The sequence below is a fragment of the Microcaecilia unicolor genome, chromosome 1 (assembly GCF_901765095.1).
Source record: "Microcaecilia unicolor chromosome 1, aMicUni1.1, whole genome shotgun sequence".
In the NCBI taxonomy this organism is placed as follows: Eukaryota; Metazoa; Chordata; class Amphibia; order Gymnophiona; family Siphonopidae; genus Microcaecilia; species Microcaecilia unicolor.
Genome location: NC_044031.1, coordinates 641,733,889 through 641,753,601, shown reverse-complemented (window position 1 = coordinate 641,753,601; position 19,713 = coordinate 641,733,889). Strand labels below are relative to the sequence as shown.

The window sequence follows — 19,713 nt, the reverse complement described above, 5'->3', positions numbered from 1 at the left end:
CACCCCCACCCCAATAACTAGTTTATTCATTCTTTACTCATATTTCTGTGGACAAGTGTGGAGCAGACTGACACTATGTACCTTGCTGTTTTTCTCTGTGTTTTCTTTAAACTGAAATAGCATTATTTTTCTCCTATTATTTTTATTTGTAAACTGTCATGTTATGCATTCAGGAAGGGCAGCATATAATGTAATAAGCCATAACCACAACCATACCTTTTATTATTAGATTTTATTTTCATATATTATTCTAATTTGCGTAGAGATTCTGGATCATAGGCAAAATATCAAATTAAAAACTGAAGTAAATAGTACATTTTTTAAATGGTTACTATCATGGGTACAACTTTCTTTCCAGTAATTTTTTAAGAGCGTTGATAACTTCTTTGTTTCTTAAACTGTAAATAACGGGATTCAGCACAGGGGAGGCAATGACATAAAATGTAGATATTACTTTGTCAGCCTCCAGGACATTTTTGGAAGCAGGTCGAACGTAGGTGTAGATAACACCTCCATAGAACAGTGTCACAACAGTGATATGTGATGCACAGGTAGAAAAGGCTTTCTTCTTTTTCTCAGCAGAACGGATTTTTAATATGGTTGAGATGATGTATGTGTAAGATATGACTGTTAAACTGAAACAAACCATACCTAAAAAAACATCTGCAATAATAACTGCCACATTATTGATATAAGTGTCTGAGCAGGCTGCCTTTAACACTGAGGGAAGTTCACAGAAGAAATGGTCAATTATGTTGTGCTGGCAGAATTTTAACCTTGGAATTAAGGCAGTGTGCACCGTCGAATTCACACCACCAAGTAGCCAGGCAGCTACAGCCAGAAGAATACAAGTTGTCCTGCTCATAATGGTAGTATAATGCAGTGGGTGGCATATTGCAACATAACGATCATATGCCATCACAGTAAAGAGGATGGTCTCTGAACCTAAGACTGCAGAAAAGAGACACATCTGAGCTATACATTCAGAGTAGGACATAGTTTTCTTCCTTGACTGGATGATTTGTAAAATCTGTGGAATGGCAGCTGTTGTGCAACAGATGTCCAAGATGGACAAGTTAATGAGAAAGAAATACATTGGAGTATGAAGACGAGAGTCAGTGGTAATGATGGTAGAGATCGCAATGTTGCCCAACAAAGCTGCTATGTAGATAACAAGGAAGATCGTGAAGAATAAGGGCTGGAGTTCTGGGTGACTGGAAAATCCAATCATATCAAACTCTACGGGCATGCTCTGGTTATTTCCTTCCATTATAACTGAAATCTTTATCTGTAGGAATGAAACAGAAACAAATATTAGAAAAATAACAGAAATAATCCTAGTGATAAAACCAAGTTTGACAGATTAAAAAAATTACTAAAGAAAGAAACCAGGAAATTAGAAAAGGCCTGGAGCAAATCAAAAGATGACATCACCCTTAATGCATGGAAACAAATACAAAAGAAATACAAGAATGACATTAAACGAGCCAAAGAGCATACTACACAAAACAAAGCACAGCCACCGGAACAGACATAAAAAAAACAATATACAATCATAAAGAATCTTCTCAACATGAACCCAGTAACAACTTCACCCTTAAATTAGAGAGCTGCACGGCTTCCGTCCCCGCGGGAATCCCGCGGAACCCGCGGGATTCCCGCAGGGACGGAGGCAGTTCCTGCGGGGTTCCCGCGGGGATGGAAGCAGTTCTGCGGGGTTCCCGCGGGGACGGAGGCAGTTCCTGTGGGGTTCCCACGGGGATGGAACCAGTTCTGTGGGCTTCCCGTGGAAGTGTAAGCTGCACCTGCACCAGCCTCTCATCTACCGAATACTAATTTATTTGAGTGCTGTCTCCTCCTCCTCCTCCTCTTCTTCCTTGTTTTAACAGCATAAATGTGGAAAGTCTTCCATTAAGGAGGTGGTAGAGTCACAAATGATGACAGAATTCAAAAAGGCGTGCTAACCTTAAATGGCTGCATGTGTGTGGATATGTCAAGTGACACTTAGATGGCGGCTCTGGCTGTGATGAACTAGAGCTGATACCTGGCAGACTTGTATGGTCTGTGTCTCATACATGGCAATCTGGTGTAGGATGGGCTGGAAAGGGCTTAGACAGCAACTTCAGTGGCTGGAACATGAGGACAGTGCTGGACAGACTTTTATGGTCTGTGTCCCACAAATGAGAACATGAATAGGCTGGAGTGGGCTTCGATGGCAACTCCAGCAGTTGGAACATAAGGATGGGGCCAGATAGACTTCTGTGGTCTTTGTTTCAGAAACACGAAAGAAAGACCATAATCAAGTATATAATATCACACTCGTTGATTTAATGATGAATTGATCATGAGTGTGACTATTGGGCAGAGTGGATGGACCCTTCAGGTCTATTTGCTGTCACTTACTATGTTACCATTAATCCTCTTTGCTCCCAGGCTGGTGCACAGACCTCAGCTCTGACACAGGAACGAGAATTAGATGTCACCTGACCTACTGGCGCGTGCATGTGGCGACCTCTCAGCACACACTGCCAGTGAATCAGAGACAAATCTTACATGTGCGCACCAGAGTGTTCCAAGTTCCTACTTCCGTTCCTTCCTTGCCTACAGTGCTGTGGCTCAAATCCAGAGAGAGACTGAGGGAGCTGACTGGAACTTTCTTTTATGTACTATTAAATTCTCACGGGGATGGGTGGGGGTGGGTTAAATTCTTACGGGGATGGGTGGGGATGGGTTAAATTCTTGCGGGGACGGGTGGGGACGGGCTGGGATGGTTTAAATTTTTGCGGGGATGGGTGGGGATGGGTAAGATTCCAGTGGGGATGGGTGGGGACGGGTAAGATTCCAGCAGGGACGGGCGGGGATGGGTAAGATTTCTGTCCCCGTGCAACTCTCTACCTTAAATTGTCCATCAGCTGACCAGATGGCCAAACGCTTCAACGATAAAAATCACTAATCTATGCAATACAATTCCACACGACGACGACAATAACATTGACACTTTCCTTGACAAACTGGACCCTGACTTTGAAGAGATCCCAGCAGACAAATTTCGCTCCCCTCAGCACCAAGGAAATCTCCTCAGCACTATCCAAACTCTCCAAGTCTCACTGCCACCTGGATCCATGCCCCAATTATCTGATGAAAAATGCCCCAGAACGATTCATAACAGAACTCACCACCCACCTAAACTTCCTACTTCAACAAGGCTCCTTCCCCTTTGAACATGGCAATATTCTACTCACACCAATTCCGAAAACCCCCAAGAAACCAGCGAATGACTTCACCAACTATCGACCTGTGGCCTCTATCCCTCTTTTAACCAAACTGATGGAAAATAGAGTGACCTCCCAACTTAACGAATTCATACAAAAATTCTCCATACTACATGAATCACAATCGGGTTTTCGATCTGCGCACAGCACAGAAACAGTACTACTCACCCTGGTATCCAAGTTCAAACATGAAATTTCAATCGGCATCAAAATACTTCTTCTGCAGTTCAACCTGTCCAGCGCATTTGACATGGTAAACCATGACATCCTCACTAAATTACTGGACAAACTAGGGATCGACGGAAACATCATTAACTGGATAAAAAGCTTTATCACCACCAGATCTTATCAGGTCAAATCAACCTCATCAATATCGCCCGCATGCTCCTCAAAATACGGAGTCCCCCAAGGCTCACCCCTATCCCCGATCCTCTTCAACCTCATGATGATTCCTCTGGCCAAATCCCTATCCAAATCTGGCCTAAATCCCTTCATCTACGCTGATGACATCACAATATTCATCCCTTTCAAATCCACTCTTACAGAAATCTTGGAGAAAATAATAACTGCCATGAACACCCTAGCATTCTGGGCCAATGCTTTCAAGATGAAACTGAATAAAGAAAATACTCAATGCCTAATCCTTTCATCACAACACGCTACTCAGCTCTCAACCACCCTGATCACCCCCGATGTTACAATCCCAATATCTGACAATCTCAAAATCCTAGGAGTAACATTAGACAAACACCTAACTTTAGAAACTCATGCAAAAGCCATGACAAAGAAGATGTTCAACATGATGTGGGTCCTGAAAAGAGTGAAGCCATACCTTCCACAGAAAACTTTCAGAAATCTAGTACAATCCACAGTGCTCACCCATGCCGACTACTGCAACAGCATCTTCATCGGATGCCAAGCCCAAATCATGAAAAAACTCCAAACCGCCCAAAACACAGCAGCTAGACTCATTTTTGGCAAATCACGATTCGAAAGCACAACACCACTTCGTGAAAAACTTCACTGGCTCCCAATCAAGGAACGTGTAAACTTCAAAGCCCACACAATGATCCACAAGATCCTCAATGGCGAATCTCCAAGCTACATGTCCAACCTGATCGATCTTCCAGCCAGGAACTGGACCAGAACATCTAGAACATATCTCAATCTTCATCTTCCTAACTGCAAAGGCCTCAAATACAAAACCTACTATGCATCCAACTTTTCTGTCATAGGCAGCCAATTCTAGAACGCCATACCTCGACACATTCGAAAAACCACTGAACACTTACCCTTCCGAAAACTGCTCTTCAAACAAGCCTACCCAAAAGACCCGTCCTAATTCTCAAACATAATTCCACACCATTAGTATTACCCATACTCCAATCCTTTCCCCACATCTCTTATTATTGTCCTACTCTATGTAATTATGTCATCTCTTTGACACTTTGTTCCATACTTTGTATCATCTCTGTGATACTTTGTACCATACTTTGTAAGCGCACTGAACCCACTCTATGTAATTATGTCATCTCTGTGATACATTGTTTCCATACCTGTATTATCTCAGTGATAATTTGTACCACACTTTGTAAACCGCACTGAACCTGCTATTGAGCGGGAAAGAGCGGGGTATAAATGCTACAAATAAATATTTAAAGGGAAATATCTGGTTATTTCTCTTAGCCATGTCTATCCACTCATATTCAGTGGCAACATCCAGAAAGGGGGCAATTCTATAACTGAGTACCACAAGTTGGGCATAAAGATGCACCATGCTGGATGAATGGCAGAGATATTTTGGAGCTTTAGACAGGAAAACATTTTGGATCTCCACTACTTTGTTAATTATATCTTATTTATTTTATTTTATTTATTTTAAATGCCTTAATTATAGGGGCTTAGAAGGTTCTGAAGTTTGTTGGCAGAACTGTGGAAAAGTCTAATCTTTTTTAAACCTTTGGTGGGAAAATACTTCAATTCAAAATTGTTGGAAGCAAATTTGGTCCTTCTTACAAGAAATTATAATTTAAATTAAGCCCTATGTTACTGGGCATTATTGCAAACTAGCATCCTTTTGACTGTGGCTACTGCTTTGTCAAACTGTTTCTCTTCAGACACTGTCAACCGAAGGTCTCTCTCTTGGTCTGAGCACATCAGCCTCTCCCACTTACAGCTCAGTTTGTTTTCTGCATCCCAAATGTATCACTCTGTACTTCAGAACATTAAAGGTTAACTACAAGGTCTTCAGCCAGTTTTCCTAACTAAGGGCCCCTTTTACTAAGCCTAATAAGGCACCTACTCGTTCCCAACATGCGCCAAATTGGAGTTACCACCTGACTACCGTGTGGATCATGCGGTAATTTCATTTTTGGCATGCGTCCGCTACACGCATCTGAAAAATATTTTTTATTTTCTGGTGCACATAGTGGAATGTGCGCCAAGTAGCATCTGATGCGCATAGGTCATTACCATCCAAATTCTTTACCGCTAGGCCTTATGGCTGACGGTAAGGTCTCAGACCCAAAATGGACATGCAGCAATTTTGATTTTGCCACATGTCCATTTTCAGCCAAAAAAAAAAGGCATTTTTTGTAGGTACACTGAAAAATGATTCTGTGTGCGCCCAAAACCCGTGCCTACACTACCTCAGGCCATTTTTCAGCACGCCTTTGTAAAAGGACCCCATAGGCACTGGCATGCACACAATGTCATTCAGTCAAAAATAGCAGAACTATAACCTTCATGTGTCAAGAAACCAGATGCAGCCTTATTTAACCTCAATTGAGCTATCATAAAACACCACCCACTTCACTATCCACATTTCTTGAGGGGAATATCCTGATTAGACAGCTTTGCCCATAATCAAGATTGGAGACCAGCATCTCATTTTCGAAAGAGATCCCCGGCCATCTTCCGACACAAATCAGGAGGTGGCCGGCGATCTCCTGAACCCAGCCGATTTTGGCCAGTGCCAACTGCTTTCCGTCGCGGAGCCGGCGAAACTTCAAGGGGGCATGTCGGTAGGGTAGTGAAGGCAGGATGGAGGTGGAAAAAAGAAAGCCAGGCTTGACGAGCATTTCGCCGGCTTTACTTGGTCCCTTTTTTTTCACAACCAAGTTTCACAAAGGAGCCCCAACTGACCAAATGACCACCGGAGGGACTACTACTACTACTTAACATTTCTAGAGCGCTACTAGGGTTATGCAGCGCTGTACAGATTAACATAAATTGACATAGAGGACAGTCCCTGCTACAAGGAGCTTACAATCTAAAGGGCAAAATGTCAAGTAGGGGCAGTCCAGGTTTCCTGAATAGAGGTATGATGGTTAGGTGCCGAAGGCGACCTTGAAGAGGTGGGTTTTGAGCAAGGCTTTGAAGATGGGCAGGGAGGGGGCCTGGCGTATGGGCTCAGGGAGATTATTCCAGGTATGGGGTGAGGCGAGGCAGAAAGGGCGGAGCCTGGAGTTGGCGGTGGTGGAGAAGGGTACTGACAGGAAAGATTTCTCTTGAGAACGGAGGTTACGGGTAGGAATGTAAGGGGAGATGAGGGTAGAGAGGTAGGGAGGGGCTGTAGATCGAGTGCATTTGTAGGTTAAAAGGAGAAGCTTAAACTGTATGCGGTACCTGATCGGAAGCCAGTGAAGTGACTTGAGGAGAGGGGTGATATGAGTGTACTGGTTCAGGTGGAAGTTAAGACGTGCAGCAGAGTTTTGAATGGACTGAAGGGGGGGATAGGTGCCAAATTGGGAAGCCAGTGAGGAGTAGGTTGCAGGTCAAGGCGAGAGGCAATGAGAGACTGGATGAGAGTTCGGGTGGTGTGCTCAGACAGGAAGGGGTGAATTTTGCTGATGTTATAGAGGAAGAAGCGACAGGTCTTGGCTATCTGCTGGATATGTGCAGAGAAGGAGAGGGAGGAGTCAAAGATGACCCCGAGGTTGCGGGCAGATGAGACGGGGACGAAGAGGGTGTTATCAACAGAGATAGAGAGTGGAGGGAGAGGAGAAGTGGGTTTGGGAGGCAAGACAATAAGCTCGGTCTTGGCCATGTTCAGTTTCAAGTGGCGGTTGGACATTCAGGTCGCAATGTCGGCTAAGCAGGCCGATACTTTAGCCTGGGTTTCTGCAGTGATGTCTGGTGTGGAGAGATAAAGCTGGGTATCATCGGCATAAATATGATATTGGAACCCATGGGAGGAGATTAGGGAACCCAGGGAGGAGGTGCAGATTGAGAAAAGAAGGGGTCCAAGGACAGATCCCTGAGGAACTCCAACAGACAGCGGGATGGGGGTGGAGGAAGAACCCTGAGAATGTACTCTGAAGGTACGGTGGGAAGAGATAAGAGGAGAACCAGGAGAGGACAGAGCCCTGGAACCTAAGTGAGGACAGTGTGGCGAGAAGTAAGTTATGATTGACAGTGTCAAAAGCAGCGGATAGGTCGAGGAGGATAAGGATGGAGTAGTGACCTTTGGATTTGGCAAGGAACAGGTCATTGCAGATTTTAGATAGTGCCGTTTCCGTCGAGTGTAGGGGGCAAAAGCCGGATTGAAGTGGATCGAGGATGGCGTGAGAGGATAGAAAATCGAGGTAGCAGCTGTGAACGGCACGTTCAAGTATCTTGGAGAGGAAGGGTAGGAGGGAAATTGGGCGGTAGTTGGAGGGACAGGTAGGGTCAAGTGATGGTTTTTTGAGGAGTGGTATGACTACAGCATGCTTGAAGATGTCAGGGACAGTTGCAGTGGAGAGAGAGAGAGAGAGGTTGAGGATATGACAGATGGGGGGGGGTGACAGTAGGAGTGATGGTGTTAAGTAAGTTGGTGGGGATGGGGTCTGAGGAACAGGTGGTGCATTTCGAAGAGAAGGGAATCGGGGATCACCTCTCCTTAATCCCTCAGATGTCACCACCCCCCTCCCACCCCCAAAAATTTTTTACAGCCTCTATGCCAGCCTGAAATGTCATACCCAGCTCCCTGACAGCAGTATGCAAGTCCCTGGAGCAGTTTTTAGTGGGTGCTGTGCACTTCAGGCAGGTGGACCCAGGCCCACCCCCCCCTACCTGTTACACTTGTGGTGGTAAATGGGAGCCCTCCAACCCCCCCCCCAAACCCACTGACCTCACATGTAGGTGCCCCCATTCACCCCTTAGGGCTGTGGTAGTGTTGTAATGTTGTGGGTAGTGGGTTTTGGGGGGATTTGGGGGGGCTCAGCACACAAGGTAAGGGAGCTATGTACTTGGGAGCTATTGTTATTTATTTTTTTAATTTTTAGAAGTGCCCCCTAGGGTGCCCGGTTGGTGTCCAGGCATGTGAGGGAGGCCATTGCACTACACATGCTGGCTCCTCCCATGACCAAATGCCTTGCATTTCACCGGGTTTGAGATGGCTGGGCCCGGTTTTCATTGTGGCTGAAAAACGAAGCCGGCCATCTCCTCTATACCCGGAGACCGATTTAACCGGCTCCAACCGTATTTCGAAAATATGGTTGGCTCCGCCTCCTTGTGGCCCCGGCCCCGAAGATGGCCAGCCAGCTATTTGGCTGGCGCCGTTCGATTATGCCCCTCCAGAAGACCACCAATGGATATCCATCAATTTGACAGGGTTTGCAGTCCCACCAAACCCACCAAAACATTCTTCCAAGCCATGGCAGTAACTCACATAGGTTATCTCTTCACTTACACCCCTCATGCTTAAAAACTCTTCTTTTTCCTGGATTCAATCACACCAATTAAAGGATATCACCACTAATACTCATTCAGCTCCCAAAAGCTGTGACCTATTAGATCCACCACCACTCCCCAAAGTGGAACAAGTGTGACCAACTAACAACAAGATTCCAAACTTGAGTGGGAGGGAGGAACCATGTCATACTCTCAGGAAAAAACTAATTGCCCACCAAAACAACTTCTCTCCACAAAATCTTACTGAGAGCCAATTGGTGCCTGCAGTATATATCGATCACTAATCAGCTCTTGATATTGGCTTTGGAGTAAGTATACACAGGAAATCCAATATACTAGCGTTTAACTTTCAAAAAGGAGACTATGATAAAATGAGAAAAACAGTTAAAAAAAAAAAAGCCTAGAAGAGCAGCAGTGAAGGACAAAAATTTGCATCAGGGGTGGATGCTGTTCAAAAATACCATCCTGGAAGCCCAGGCCAAATATGTTCCATGTATTAAAAAAGGAGGAAGGAAGACCAAACAATAGCCGTCATGGTTAAAAAGTGAGGAGAAGGAAGCTATTAGAGCTAAAAAAAAAAAAAAAATCCTTCAGAAAATGGAAAAAGGAACCACCTAAAAATAATAAGAAACAGCATAAGGACAGTCAAGTCAAATGCAAAGCGCTGGTAAGGAAGGCAAAGAGGGACTTTGAAAATAAGATTATGTTGGAGGCAAAAACATATAGTAAATTATTTTTCTAGATATATTAAAATCAAGAAGTCGGCAAAAGAATCGGTTGGACCGCTAGATGACAGAAGGGTAAAAAAAGCACTCAGGGAAGACAAAGCCTTAGTGGAGAGATTAAATGAATTCTTTGCTTTGGTCTTCACTGAGGAAGCTTTGGGAGAGATACCGGTGCCAGAAATAGTATCAAAGCTGACGATTCGGACAAACTGAATGAAATCTCTATAAACCTGGAGGATGTAATGGGGCAATTTGACAAATTAAAGAGTAGCAAATCTCCAGGGCCGGATGATATTCATCCCAGGGTACTGACAGAACTGAAAAATGAACTTGCGGAACTATTGTTAGTAATATATAATTTATCTTTAAAATTGGGCATGGTACCGGAAGATTGGAGGGTGGCTAATGTAACGCCAATTTTAAAAAAAGGTTCCAGAGGAGATCTGGGAAATTACAGACCGGTGAGCCTGATGTCAGTGCCAGGCAAAATGGTAGAGACTATTATAAATAACAAAATTACTGAGCATATTCATAAGATTGGATTAATAAGACAAAGCCAACATGGATTTAGTGAAGGGAAATCTTGCCTCACCAATCTATTACATTTCTTTGAAGGTGTGAACAAACGGTGTGAACAAACGTGGATAAAAAAGGTGAGACAGTTGATATTGTGTATCTGGATTTTTAAAAGGTGTTTGACAAAGTACCTCATGAAAGACTCCAGAGGAAATTGGAAAGTCATGGGATAAGAGGCAGTGTCCTATTGTGGATTAAGAACTGGTTCAAAGATTGAAAACAGACTGTAGGGTTAAATGGTCAGTATTCTCTATGTAGAATGGTAGATAGTGGGGTTCCCCAGGGGTCTGTGCTGGGACCTCTGCATTTTAACATATTTATAAATGATCTAGAGATAGGAGTAACTAGTGAGGTAATTAAATTTGCTGATGACACAAAGTTATTCAAAGTTGTTAAAAATTACAAAAGAACCTTACAAGACTGGGAGACTGGGCATCTAAATGGCAGATGACATTTAATGTGAGCAAGTGCAAAGTGATGCATGTGGGAAAGAGGAACCCAAATTATAGCTACGTAATGCAAGTTTCCACATTAGGAGTCACTGACCAGGAAAGGGATCTAGGCGTCGTTGTTGATGATACGTTGAAACCCTCTGCTCAAGCAAATAGAATGTTAGGTATTATTAGGAAAGGAATGGAAAACAAAAATGAGGACGCTGTAATGCCTTTTTATCGCTCCATGGTGCTTCACCTCAAATATTGTGTTCAATTCTGGTCACCGCATCTCAGAAAAGGTATAGTAGAATTAATAAAGGTACAGAGAAGGGCAACGAAAATGATAAAGGCCAAAGTGGCTAGGGCTCTTCAGTTGGAGAAAAGATGACTGAGGGGACATATGATAGAGGTCTATAAAATAATGAATGGAGTGGAACGAATAGACATGAATCACTTGTTTACTCTTTCCAAAAATACTAGGACTAATGGGGCATGCAATGAAGCTACAAAGTAGTAAATTTAAAATGCATCAGAGCAAATATTTCTTCCCTCAACATGTAATTAATCTCTTGAATTCGTTGCCAGAGAATGTAGTAAAAGCAGTTAGCTTAGAGGGGTTTAAAAAAGGTTTGGATAGCTTCTTAAAGGAAATGTCTATAGACCATTGTTAAAATGGACTTGGGGAAAAATCCACTGCTTATTTCTAGGATAAGCAGCATAAAATATATTTTACTTTTTTGGGATCTTGCCAGGTGCTTGTGACCTGAATTGGTCACTGTTGGAAACAGGATGCTGGGCTTGATGGACCTTCAGTCTGTCCCAGTATGGCAATACTTATGTACGTATGTACAGATGCTACCACCTTGACACTCTTTGTTGTTATGCAGCTCCAATAGTATACACAATCAAATTGATAATTTTAGAGCTCCCCCTCCCTCAGAGCATGTGCAAGAAGTCCCATCATGCTGCTCAGAGCAGTGGGGAGTGGCGGCAGTCTATTTATTTGGCTGGCACGGATCTTGCCAGGTACTTGTGACCTGTATTGGCCACTGTTGGAAACAGGATACTGGGCTTGATGAACCTTCTGTCTGTCCTAGTATGGCATCAACCTTTGTTGATGCTATACATTGATTTTTCATAAGAAAGAATAACAAAACTTTGGTGAAATCAGAATATACCGAATATCCAATGAAAATTAATTATGGGGCCCTCTTCACCAACCATTCAATGTTAAAATGAGGGTCTGCACATATCTGGACCCCCTCCCACACACATAGTAACATAGTAGATGATGGCAGAAAAAGACCTGCACGGTTCATCTAGTCTGCCCAACAAGATAACTCATATGTGCTACTTCTTGTGTATACCTTACCTTGATTTATATCTGCCATTTTCAGGACACAGACCGTAGAAGTCTTGCCCAGAACTAGCCCCACCACCCAAGCACCAGCAACCTGCCCCATGCCTACATACTGATGGGCATGTTGGCAGCAGCTCACTAAAGTACATTGAGCCATCCAAAGGCACACCTCCTTTACCCCACTGCCCATCCCCACCTCCCAGCAACAGTGCATATGCTCAACAGAATGGCCACCATGTCAGCCTCTGTCTCCATGGTCACCTCAGTTTGCACAGCACCTGAGCCTGTGCACTGGATACCCACACCCTCAGCAGCCCCCCCCCCCCCCCCATCCGGTTGTAGCTATCTGTCACAGGCTATGTAAGGAGCATTGCACAACATGTGTGTGATGCCAAGAAGGCCCATTACCTGAACTCTGTACCAACTTGTATTTTGCTTCCGCATCCACTGGGGCCTTGATTTGCTCCGCCGCTGGTATAGGCACATATGCCGAGAAGATCCTGTCCTTACCTGGTGCATGAGGGAGCACCTGATGGCCTGATGTAAGCACCACAGACATAGCATCAATATAACACTCTGTCCCCAATCAAGGCTTGAGTATGCAGTGTGCCCACAACAACCCACATATCTACTAGAATGTGCTGCAGCCAACCATTAACCTGGAAAGTAGGGGGGGAAGCCTTTTAGACAGCACCCTCCAGCAACCAATACAAAAGTTGCCAGCATATCACACACACCTACCTAGCACATTGCAGCCTGCCCTGAATCTGCTCATCTATAAGCTGCCCACTTAGGACCAGGGTACCCATGAGACAGAGTGGAAGGAAGTGTTCATGGACACTGGGATGTGCCACTCACACACACAACAGGCCCACAACGTCTGGAGGCCGAGGAGGGGGAGGACCCCTGAAGGGACCTGACCCCACTGGAGGAGGATGAAGGAGCACTGGAACAGCCCCTCCCGACAGCTACACTGGATTGCACAGCAGCTGAGAGTTGCCCTGAAACAGGTGTCACACCTGCTGGTGAGCTCCCCCCTCCCTAAAATACTCTCTAGTCCAGCTCCTGCTGCACATCTCAGCCATGCAAAGAGAATTACAGCAGGAGCTGGTGGCCCAACAACACATACAGGGTCAGATGTTTACAGAGCTCAGGATGCACTGTGAGGAGCAGTGGCAACCTCAATGAGGCAAATGGACCAGCACCAGTATATATATAGTTTATAGTGTTATATTTTTACAAATACAATGTTTACAGTTTTTGGCATACAAAGGTCTGTGTCTTCACTCTGTAAAAAATGTGTTGATTTCCTGATATGCAAAGCTGGCAGGTGTTGTGGTGTCAACACTACTAGACAAAGCCCTGGGAAAGGGTGACTGCAGAACCAGGAGGAGGGAGTATGGAGCAGTGGCAGATGGGGAGAGACGTTTTCAAAGGGTCCTCAGTGTCCACAATCAGAGTGGCTCCCCCTGAATGTCAAGTGCTCAACCATAGGGCTGCGCTAATGGAGAGGGATCTAATGGGCCCAGTAGTAGAAGGTTCTGTGGGACTCAAACCTGGCTGCTCCCCAGGATCCCAGGCCACACTCCAAACCACAATGCTGTGCCTCCAGTAGGCAAAAATTAGGTGACGGAAAATGTCTTAGGGCCTGTGGTAATTGTTGAACTAAGGTTGCCCAACATAGCACTTGACACAGGTGTAAGGTCTAAAGAAGCTGCTACCTAGTTCCCCAAGGGGAGTGGGTGGGACCACATAGGCCTGCAGTCTCCCTTTCTACTGCTTTCTCCCAGATCATGGCCAAGATAATTGTCTGAGAGACATGTGCAGGGAATGTTGCCGGTGCATGCACATGTCTCTCAGATTCCTGGGCCATCTCCTCACCAACTGAGGGGCCAGCCTGCCCCCAGGACCTGGCAGGGCAATATCTAGCCTCTTGATTCAGCTTAAGAAGCCACTTCCAGATACCTTATAGCCATGAGCTCATCTAGTGTCCCTCTGGAGATTAGGGGAAGAGTATGAAGGTGAAATGACCAAAGGATATTATCCTCTAATATAGCTACAGTTACCTGGACATGAAAATACGAAGCAGCATCATGGGTCACAGTATGGGCAGACTGCCCACCGACATCACCTCTGCACTCTGTAGCCATCTGACCCCTGGGGTTTACAGTCTGGCCATTATCCTATACCTGGGGTTTTCAACCCAGTCCTAGGGACACACCTAGCCAGTCAGGATTTCAGGATACCCACAATGAGTATGCATGAGATAAGTTTGCATTCACTGCCTCCAGTGTACGCAAATCTATCTCATGTATATTCATTGTGGATATCCTGAAAACCTGATTGGCTAGGTGTGTCCCAAGGACTGGATTGAGAACCTCTGTCCTATACCGATGCTGCCACCAGATATCTGGTCCGAGGGAAAGCTGGGGTTGATGGGGCTGCATGGTCTGTGACAAAAGCATTGATGGAAACTTGTCATGTTGGTTCCCCAGTCCAGCTCCATTGCTGGAGACTGGAACCAAGTTCCCATCATAGATATCCCTTGCCAAAGAACCTAGGTAGACATTTGCACTGCTAGCCCCAGGTAGGGGGCTACATATATTAATGTCAACCATAATTTACCTACTCTAATCATTTCCCTATCTGTTCCTGACAGTTTGCAGCAGGAGACCAGACCATAAACCTCCTTTCACCATACAGCCACACTACATAGAGCTCCTCAAAGTAAAGGTGTGTTGTCTCACACTAGCCAGCCATTCGATACCAACCAGCTGGTGTGCATAGGCACTGCCACCTAGACTATAGTTTACTCTCTGTTCTACATGCTTCCTTGCCCACAACCAACATGGCTGAGGGCTTGGGAAGATGCACAAACAGCTGCTTCTATCTACATATTTACATGTATTTTCAGCAACGGTGGACATTGGAAGGGAGGGAAGGGAAACAACCTATATACAACTATTGGGGATATATACATAAGGAGGGAAAGGGACTTTTATACACACCTCTGTTGTCTCACAGTAGCAACCAGGTATGCTTAGTCATTGCAAAGACTACAGTTCACTCTGTGTTCAGCAGGCCAGAGGGCAGGGGACTAGTGTAGGCGCCAGCAAGGAGCCACCTGCAGGGGAGGAAGAGCAGGAACAGTCACTGGAGGAACCCACATCCTATGGATTTGCATATGGCCCTGTAGAGGGTGAGGGGCCCCACCCCAGGACCTACTGGACATGAGGGGCAGGAAAGGAATAAGGTTAAAAGATGCTAGAATTCTGATGATTGTGGAAGTGAGTTAACTTTTTGGGGAATTATAATAAGTAAATAAAATTATCCCCTTCAGCCCTGGGAATGGGTTTAATGGGGTTTACCACACCAATGGAGATGTATAGGAATGCCACTAAACAATAGGAGCCAGCTGACAAGAAATGTGAAGCACAAAGCTGGACAGAAGCCACCAGATGTGGAACCCCTGAACCTCAGGCCTGTGGAGAACACGGTACACAGACCCATTCCCTGGTCACCCCCCTTCCCCCACTAGTCAGGCAGGCAGCCACCAATAGGTGTCCCCATGACATTCACAGCTTCACAAATCCCCACAGTCCCATAGTGTCAGTTTTAAAACAATAAATAGGTAAATAGCATTAAAACAATTTGTATCACAGTCCACTTCTGTCCCTTGTGTTCCTGGTGACCAGTGTCTGTTCTCTATCTTATCCAGCAGCCAGGTCCTGAAAAAAGCACTGAATCCTTTGTTAGCAGAAACATAAGGCAGACCAGGTTTCAGGTCAGATCCCTACCAGAAGGGGGAAGGTACATAAGTACATAAGTACATAAGTAGTGCCATACTGGGAAAGACCAAGGTCCATCTAGCCCAGCATCCTGTCACCGACAGTGGCCAATCCAGGTCAAGGGCACCTGGCATGCTCCCCAAACGTAAAAACATTCCAGACAAGTTATACCTAAAAATGCGGAATTTTTCCAAGTCCATTTAATAGCGGTCTATGGACTTGTCCTTTAGGAACCTATCTAACCCCTTTTTAAACTCTGTCAAGCTAACCGCCCGTACCACGTTCTCCGGCAACGAATTCCAGAGTCTAATTACACGTTGGGTGAAGAAAAATTTTCTCCGATTCGTTTTAAATTTACCACACTGTAGCTTCAACTCATGCCCTCTAGTCCTAGTATTTTTGGATAGCGTGAACAGTCGCTTCACATCCACCCGATCCATTCCACTCATTATTTTATACACTTCTATCATATCTCCCCTCAGCCGTCTCTTCTCCAAGCTGAAAAGCCCTAGCCTTCTCAGCCTCTCTTCATAGGAAAGTCGTCCCATCCCCACTATCATTTTCGTCGCCCTTCGCTGTACCTTTTCCAATTCTACTATATCTTTTTTGAGATACGGTAGGATCAGAGGTTTTTGTTTACCTGCTGACCATGGGCATAGTATTTCCCCACCCCCTTTCCCATACCATACCATGCCAGTGTAGACCTTAGAAATGCATAAGCTCTATATGTAGATCCTTCAAGAGGTAGTGTGTCATGATTTAGGCTCTAAAACCCTTTCTGATGTTTTGGTGCCACCTCAGTAAGACCAACACACATTCTCTCCACTGCAAAACACTATACACAAACTTGTGCAAAATCACACTCATAACCTTACTAAACCATAACAGCACTAATTCCAAGGACAGAACGAGCAACAACCTTATGCGTGGAAAGGCACCACTGTAATTACACCGGGCTCTAAAACACCAGTACACTACCTAGTGAAAAAAACAAAAAGGGCTGCAAATACTACACGCTAGCAGAATACTGTACCTTGATCACACATGAAAAACACATGTCACAACAGATATGACACATGGAACTAGAAATAAAAAAAATATGAAGGCAAAATACTGAACTGGAAAGTTACCTCAAGAAATTAGACTCGACATCCAACAATACTATAAAAATTGAAACTTACATGCAAAATATCACAGATGCACATTTCCAATAGCTGACATATTCCAATTAATAAATTCTGAATAAAATACTTTTTTCTACCTTTGTTGTCTGATCATTTAGTTTTTCTATTCGCTTTGGTCCCAGTGTCTTCTGTTTTATGCAGTGTCTTTTTTCCATTTGATATTTTTTTTCTCTCGCCATGTCCACCATTCTCCGGTGTCCTTATGCGTCCTGTCTACCATCTGTAGCCCTGTCCTTATCCTTCCTCAAGTTTCAGTATCTGCTCTCAAAGTGTTCCGATCCAGCCCTTAAATTCAGCAGTTTACCCTCCATCCATATCCAGCATTTCTCCTCACTCCCCTTCCCTTCATCCATGTCCAGCATTTCTCCTCTCTCCCTTCCCCTCCATCCGTGTGCATCTCCTTAGTCTTTCCCAGTGGCGTTCCTAGGGCAGCTGACACCCGGGGCGGATCGGCGATGCGCCCCCCCCCGGGTGCAGCGCCCCCCCACCGGTGAAACGATACCTTCTCCCCCCCCCCCCGGCGAAGCGACACCCCCCCCCCCCCCGGTGCATTTTTATCTGCTGGGGGGGTGCCGCGCACCTGTCGGCATCGCTCGTTCCATGCTCCCTCTGCCCTGGAAAAGGAAGTAACCTGTTCTGGGGTAGAGGGAGCACGGAACGAGCGGCACCGACAGGGAGAGGAGGGTGGGAAGTAGGGACCGAGAGCGCGTTGCGCCGGTCCTGTGTTTGTGGGGGGGGGGCAATGCCCCCCCTCGCCCCCCAAACTACGTCCATGCCTGCTGACAGTGGCAAAAGGGGACTCCAGATGATTCATAGCTTCCAGGAAGTGCAATTTCCGTGAGGCAGAGATTGAGCTCCTTGTCAGGATCACGGCACCCATGCCAATTTCTTTGCTCCCAAGGGGCAAACAATATGCACTTATACTAAGAAAAAAGAATGGGTCAAGAAAACAAGAATGGGTCACAATATGCAACAAGCTTAATGCAGTCTACCAGGCAAATAGGGAGGTGGAGGACTAAAAAAGGAAATGGAGGCAGCTGAAGAGGTCTGTGAGGCACAAGGCTGGGGCCAACCCATGGTGTGTGGACACCGTGAACCTCATCTCTATGGAGTGCATGGTGCATAGGCTCCTTCCCCAGGAGAGCATTCATGGGAAGCTAGGACACCTCAGCACAGGCTGGAGAGGCAAGTTTAGAAGAACAAAGCTGTGCTGACTGTTCTCTCTGTTTTACCCTCTCTTCCTCAAGCAGGGACAGTATGGGGGGCCTCATTGACAGCACTCCCATATATTGTACAGGTTCTCAGGTAGTTAGAGAAGGAGGTAAGAAGGCACACCAGAATACATGCTGAGAGGCTGGTTATCAGGGGCCATGTCCCAACAATTCGACAGGCAGCAGTGGTTAGTGGGCAGGTCTGAAGCCACTCAGCTTGCCAGGTGAAGGGCCCCTATATCTGTTTTGTTTAGTTGCCTTCTTCCCCCCTTCTGGCTAGGCCCATCACCAACCAGTGTTTATTCCTGCTTTCTAGGCTTCTGTGTTCCTCTCACTGTGCCCTCCACACAGTGGTGTGCTAAAGCCAGCTCGCACTGGCTCGCAAAAGCCGGTTGTTAAATTTTTAAAGATATTGTGAGCCGGTTGCTCTGCACGGCGAGCTGGCTCTGGTAAATGAGGTAAGCATGGCAGGAGGGCGCCACAAGCCATGCTTACCCCGTTTACCTCACCTCCCACCACTGCCCTTGTTTGCCTGCACCGCCATGGGGGGGTTTAAATCTTTTTTATTACCTCCGCGAGTTCGTTCCTTCAGAGTTCCTTCAGAGTCCCGCCTTCTGACATCACTTCCTCTTTCTACAAGGGCGGGACTTTGAGGGAACGAACTCGTGAAGGGAAGGCTAGAGACAGGCAGGGCTTTCAATGACGCAGCCGCTTTGATGGAGGTAATAAAACAGATTTAAACCACGCAGGGTGGCACTGTGGCAGGAAGAAAAAGGGGAATGTTGGAGGGAGAAGAGGCGGGCAGGTGAATATGAATGGGAGGGGAGGGTGGGGGCAAAGGGGAATCGCTGGACATGGATGGTAGCGGGAGGGAGAGAGGAGAATCGCTGGGTATGGATGGATGGAGTGGGGCAGGGGAGAGAAGAGAATTGCTGGGTATGGATAGATGGATGGAGGGCAGGGGAGAAGAGAGTTGCTGGACATGGGTGGATGGATGGAGGGGAGGGCAGGGAGAGAGGAGAATTGTTGGACATTGATGGAGGGGAGGAAAGGGAAGACAGGAAGGAGATGCACATGGATGGAGGGGTGAGAAGAAATTCTGGACATGGATGGAGGAGAGGGAAGATAGAGGAAGGAGATACACATGGATGGAGGGGAATGGAGAGAGAAGAAATGCTGGACATGGATGGAGGGGAGGGAAGGGAAGGGAAAGGAAGCGAAGGGCGAAGGGCGACGAAAATGATAGTGGGGATGGGACGACTTTCCTATAAAGAGAGGCTGAGAAGGCTAGGGCTTTTCAGCTTGGAGAAGAGACGGCTGAGGGGAGATATGATAGAAGTGTATAAAATAATGAGTGGAATGGATCGGGTGGATGTGAAGCGACTGTTCACGCTATCCAAAAATACTAGGACTAGAGGGCATGAGTTGAAGCTACAGTGTGGTAAATTTAAAACGAATCGGAGAAAATTTTTCTTCACCCAACGTGT

At 45.8% G+C, this 19,713-nt stretch overlaps 1 protein-coding gene across 1 annotated transcript; it reads right to left on the bottom strand.

Moving 5' to 3' along the window:
- Positions 1–287: 287 nt before the first annotated feature.
- On the bottom strand, positions 288–15,135 carry LOC115460528 (olfactory receptor 13G1-like). The gene is made up of 2 exons (XM_030190295.1): positions 15,052–15,135; positions 288–1,288 (listed from the first exon to the last, which is right to left on the bottom strand). Exon 2 carries the CDS (start codon positions 1,268–1,270, stop codon positions 335–337), a length of 936 nt encoding a protein of 311 aa, XP_030046155.1. The 5' UTR covers positions 1,271–1,288; positions 15,052–15,135; the 3' UTR covers positions 288–334.
- Between the last annotated feature and the right edge of the window lie 4,578 nt (positions 15,136–19,713).

Excerpts from the sequence above, each read along its gene's own strand:
- LOC115460528 (XM_030190295.1), bottom strand. The coding sequence starts at position 1,270 with ATGGAAGGAAATAACCAGAGCATGCCCGTAGAGTTTGATATGATTGGA.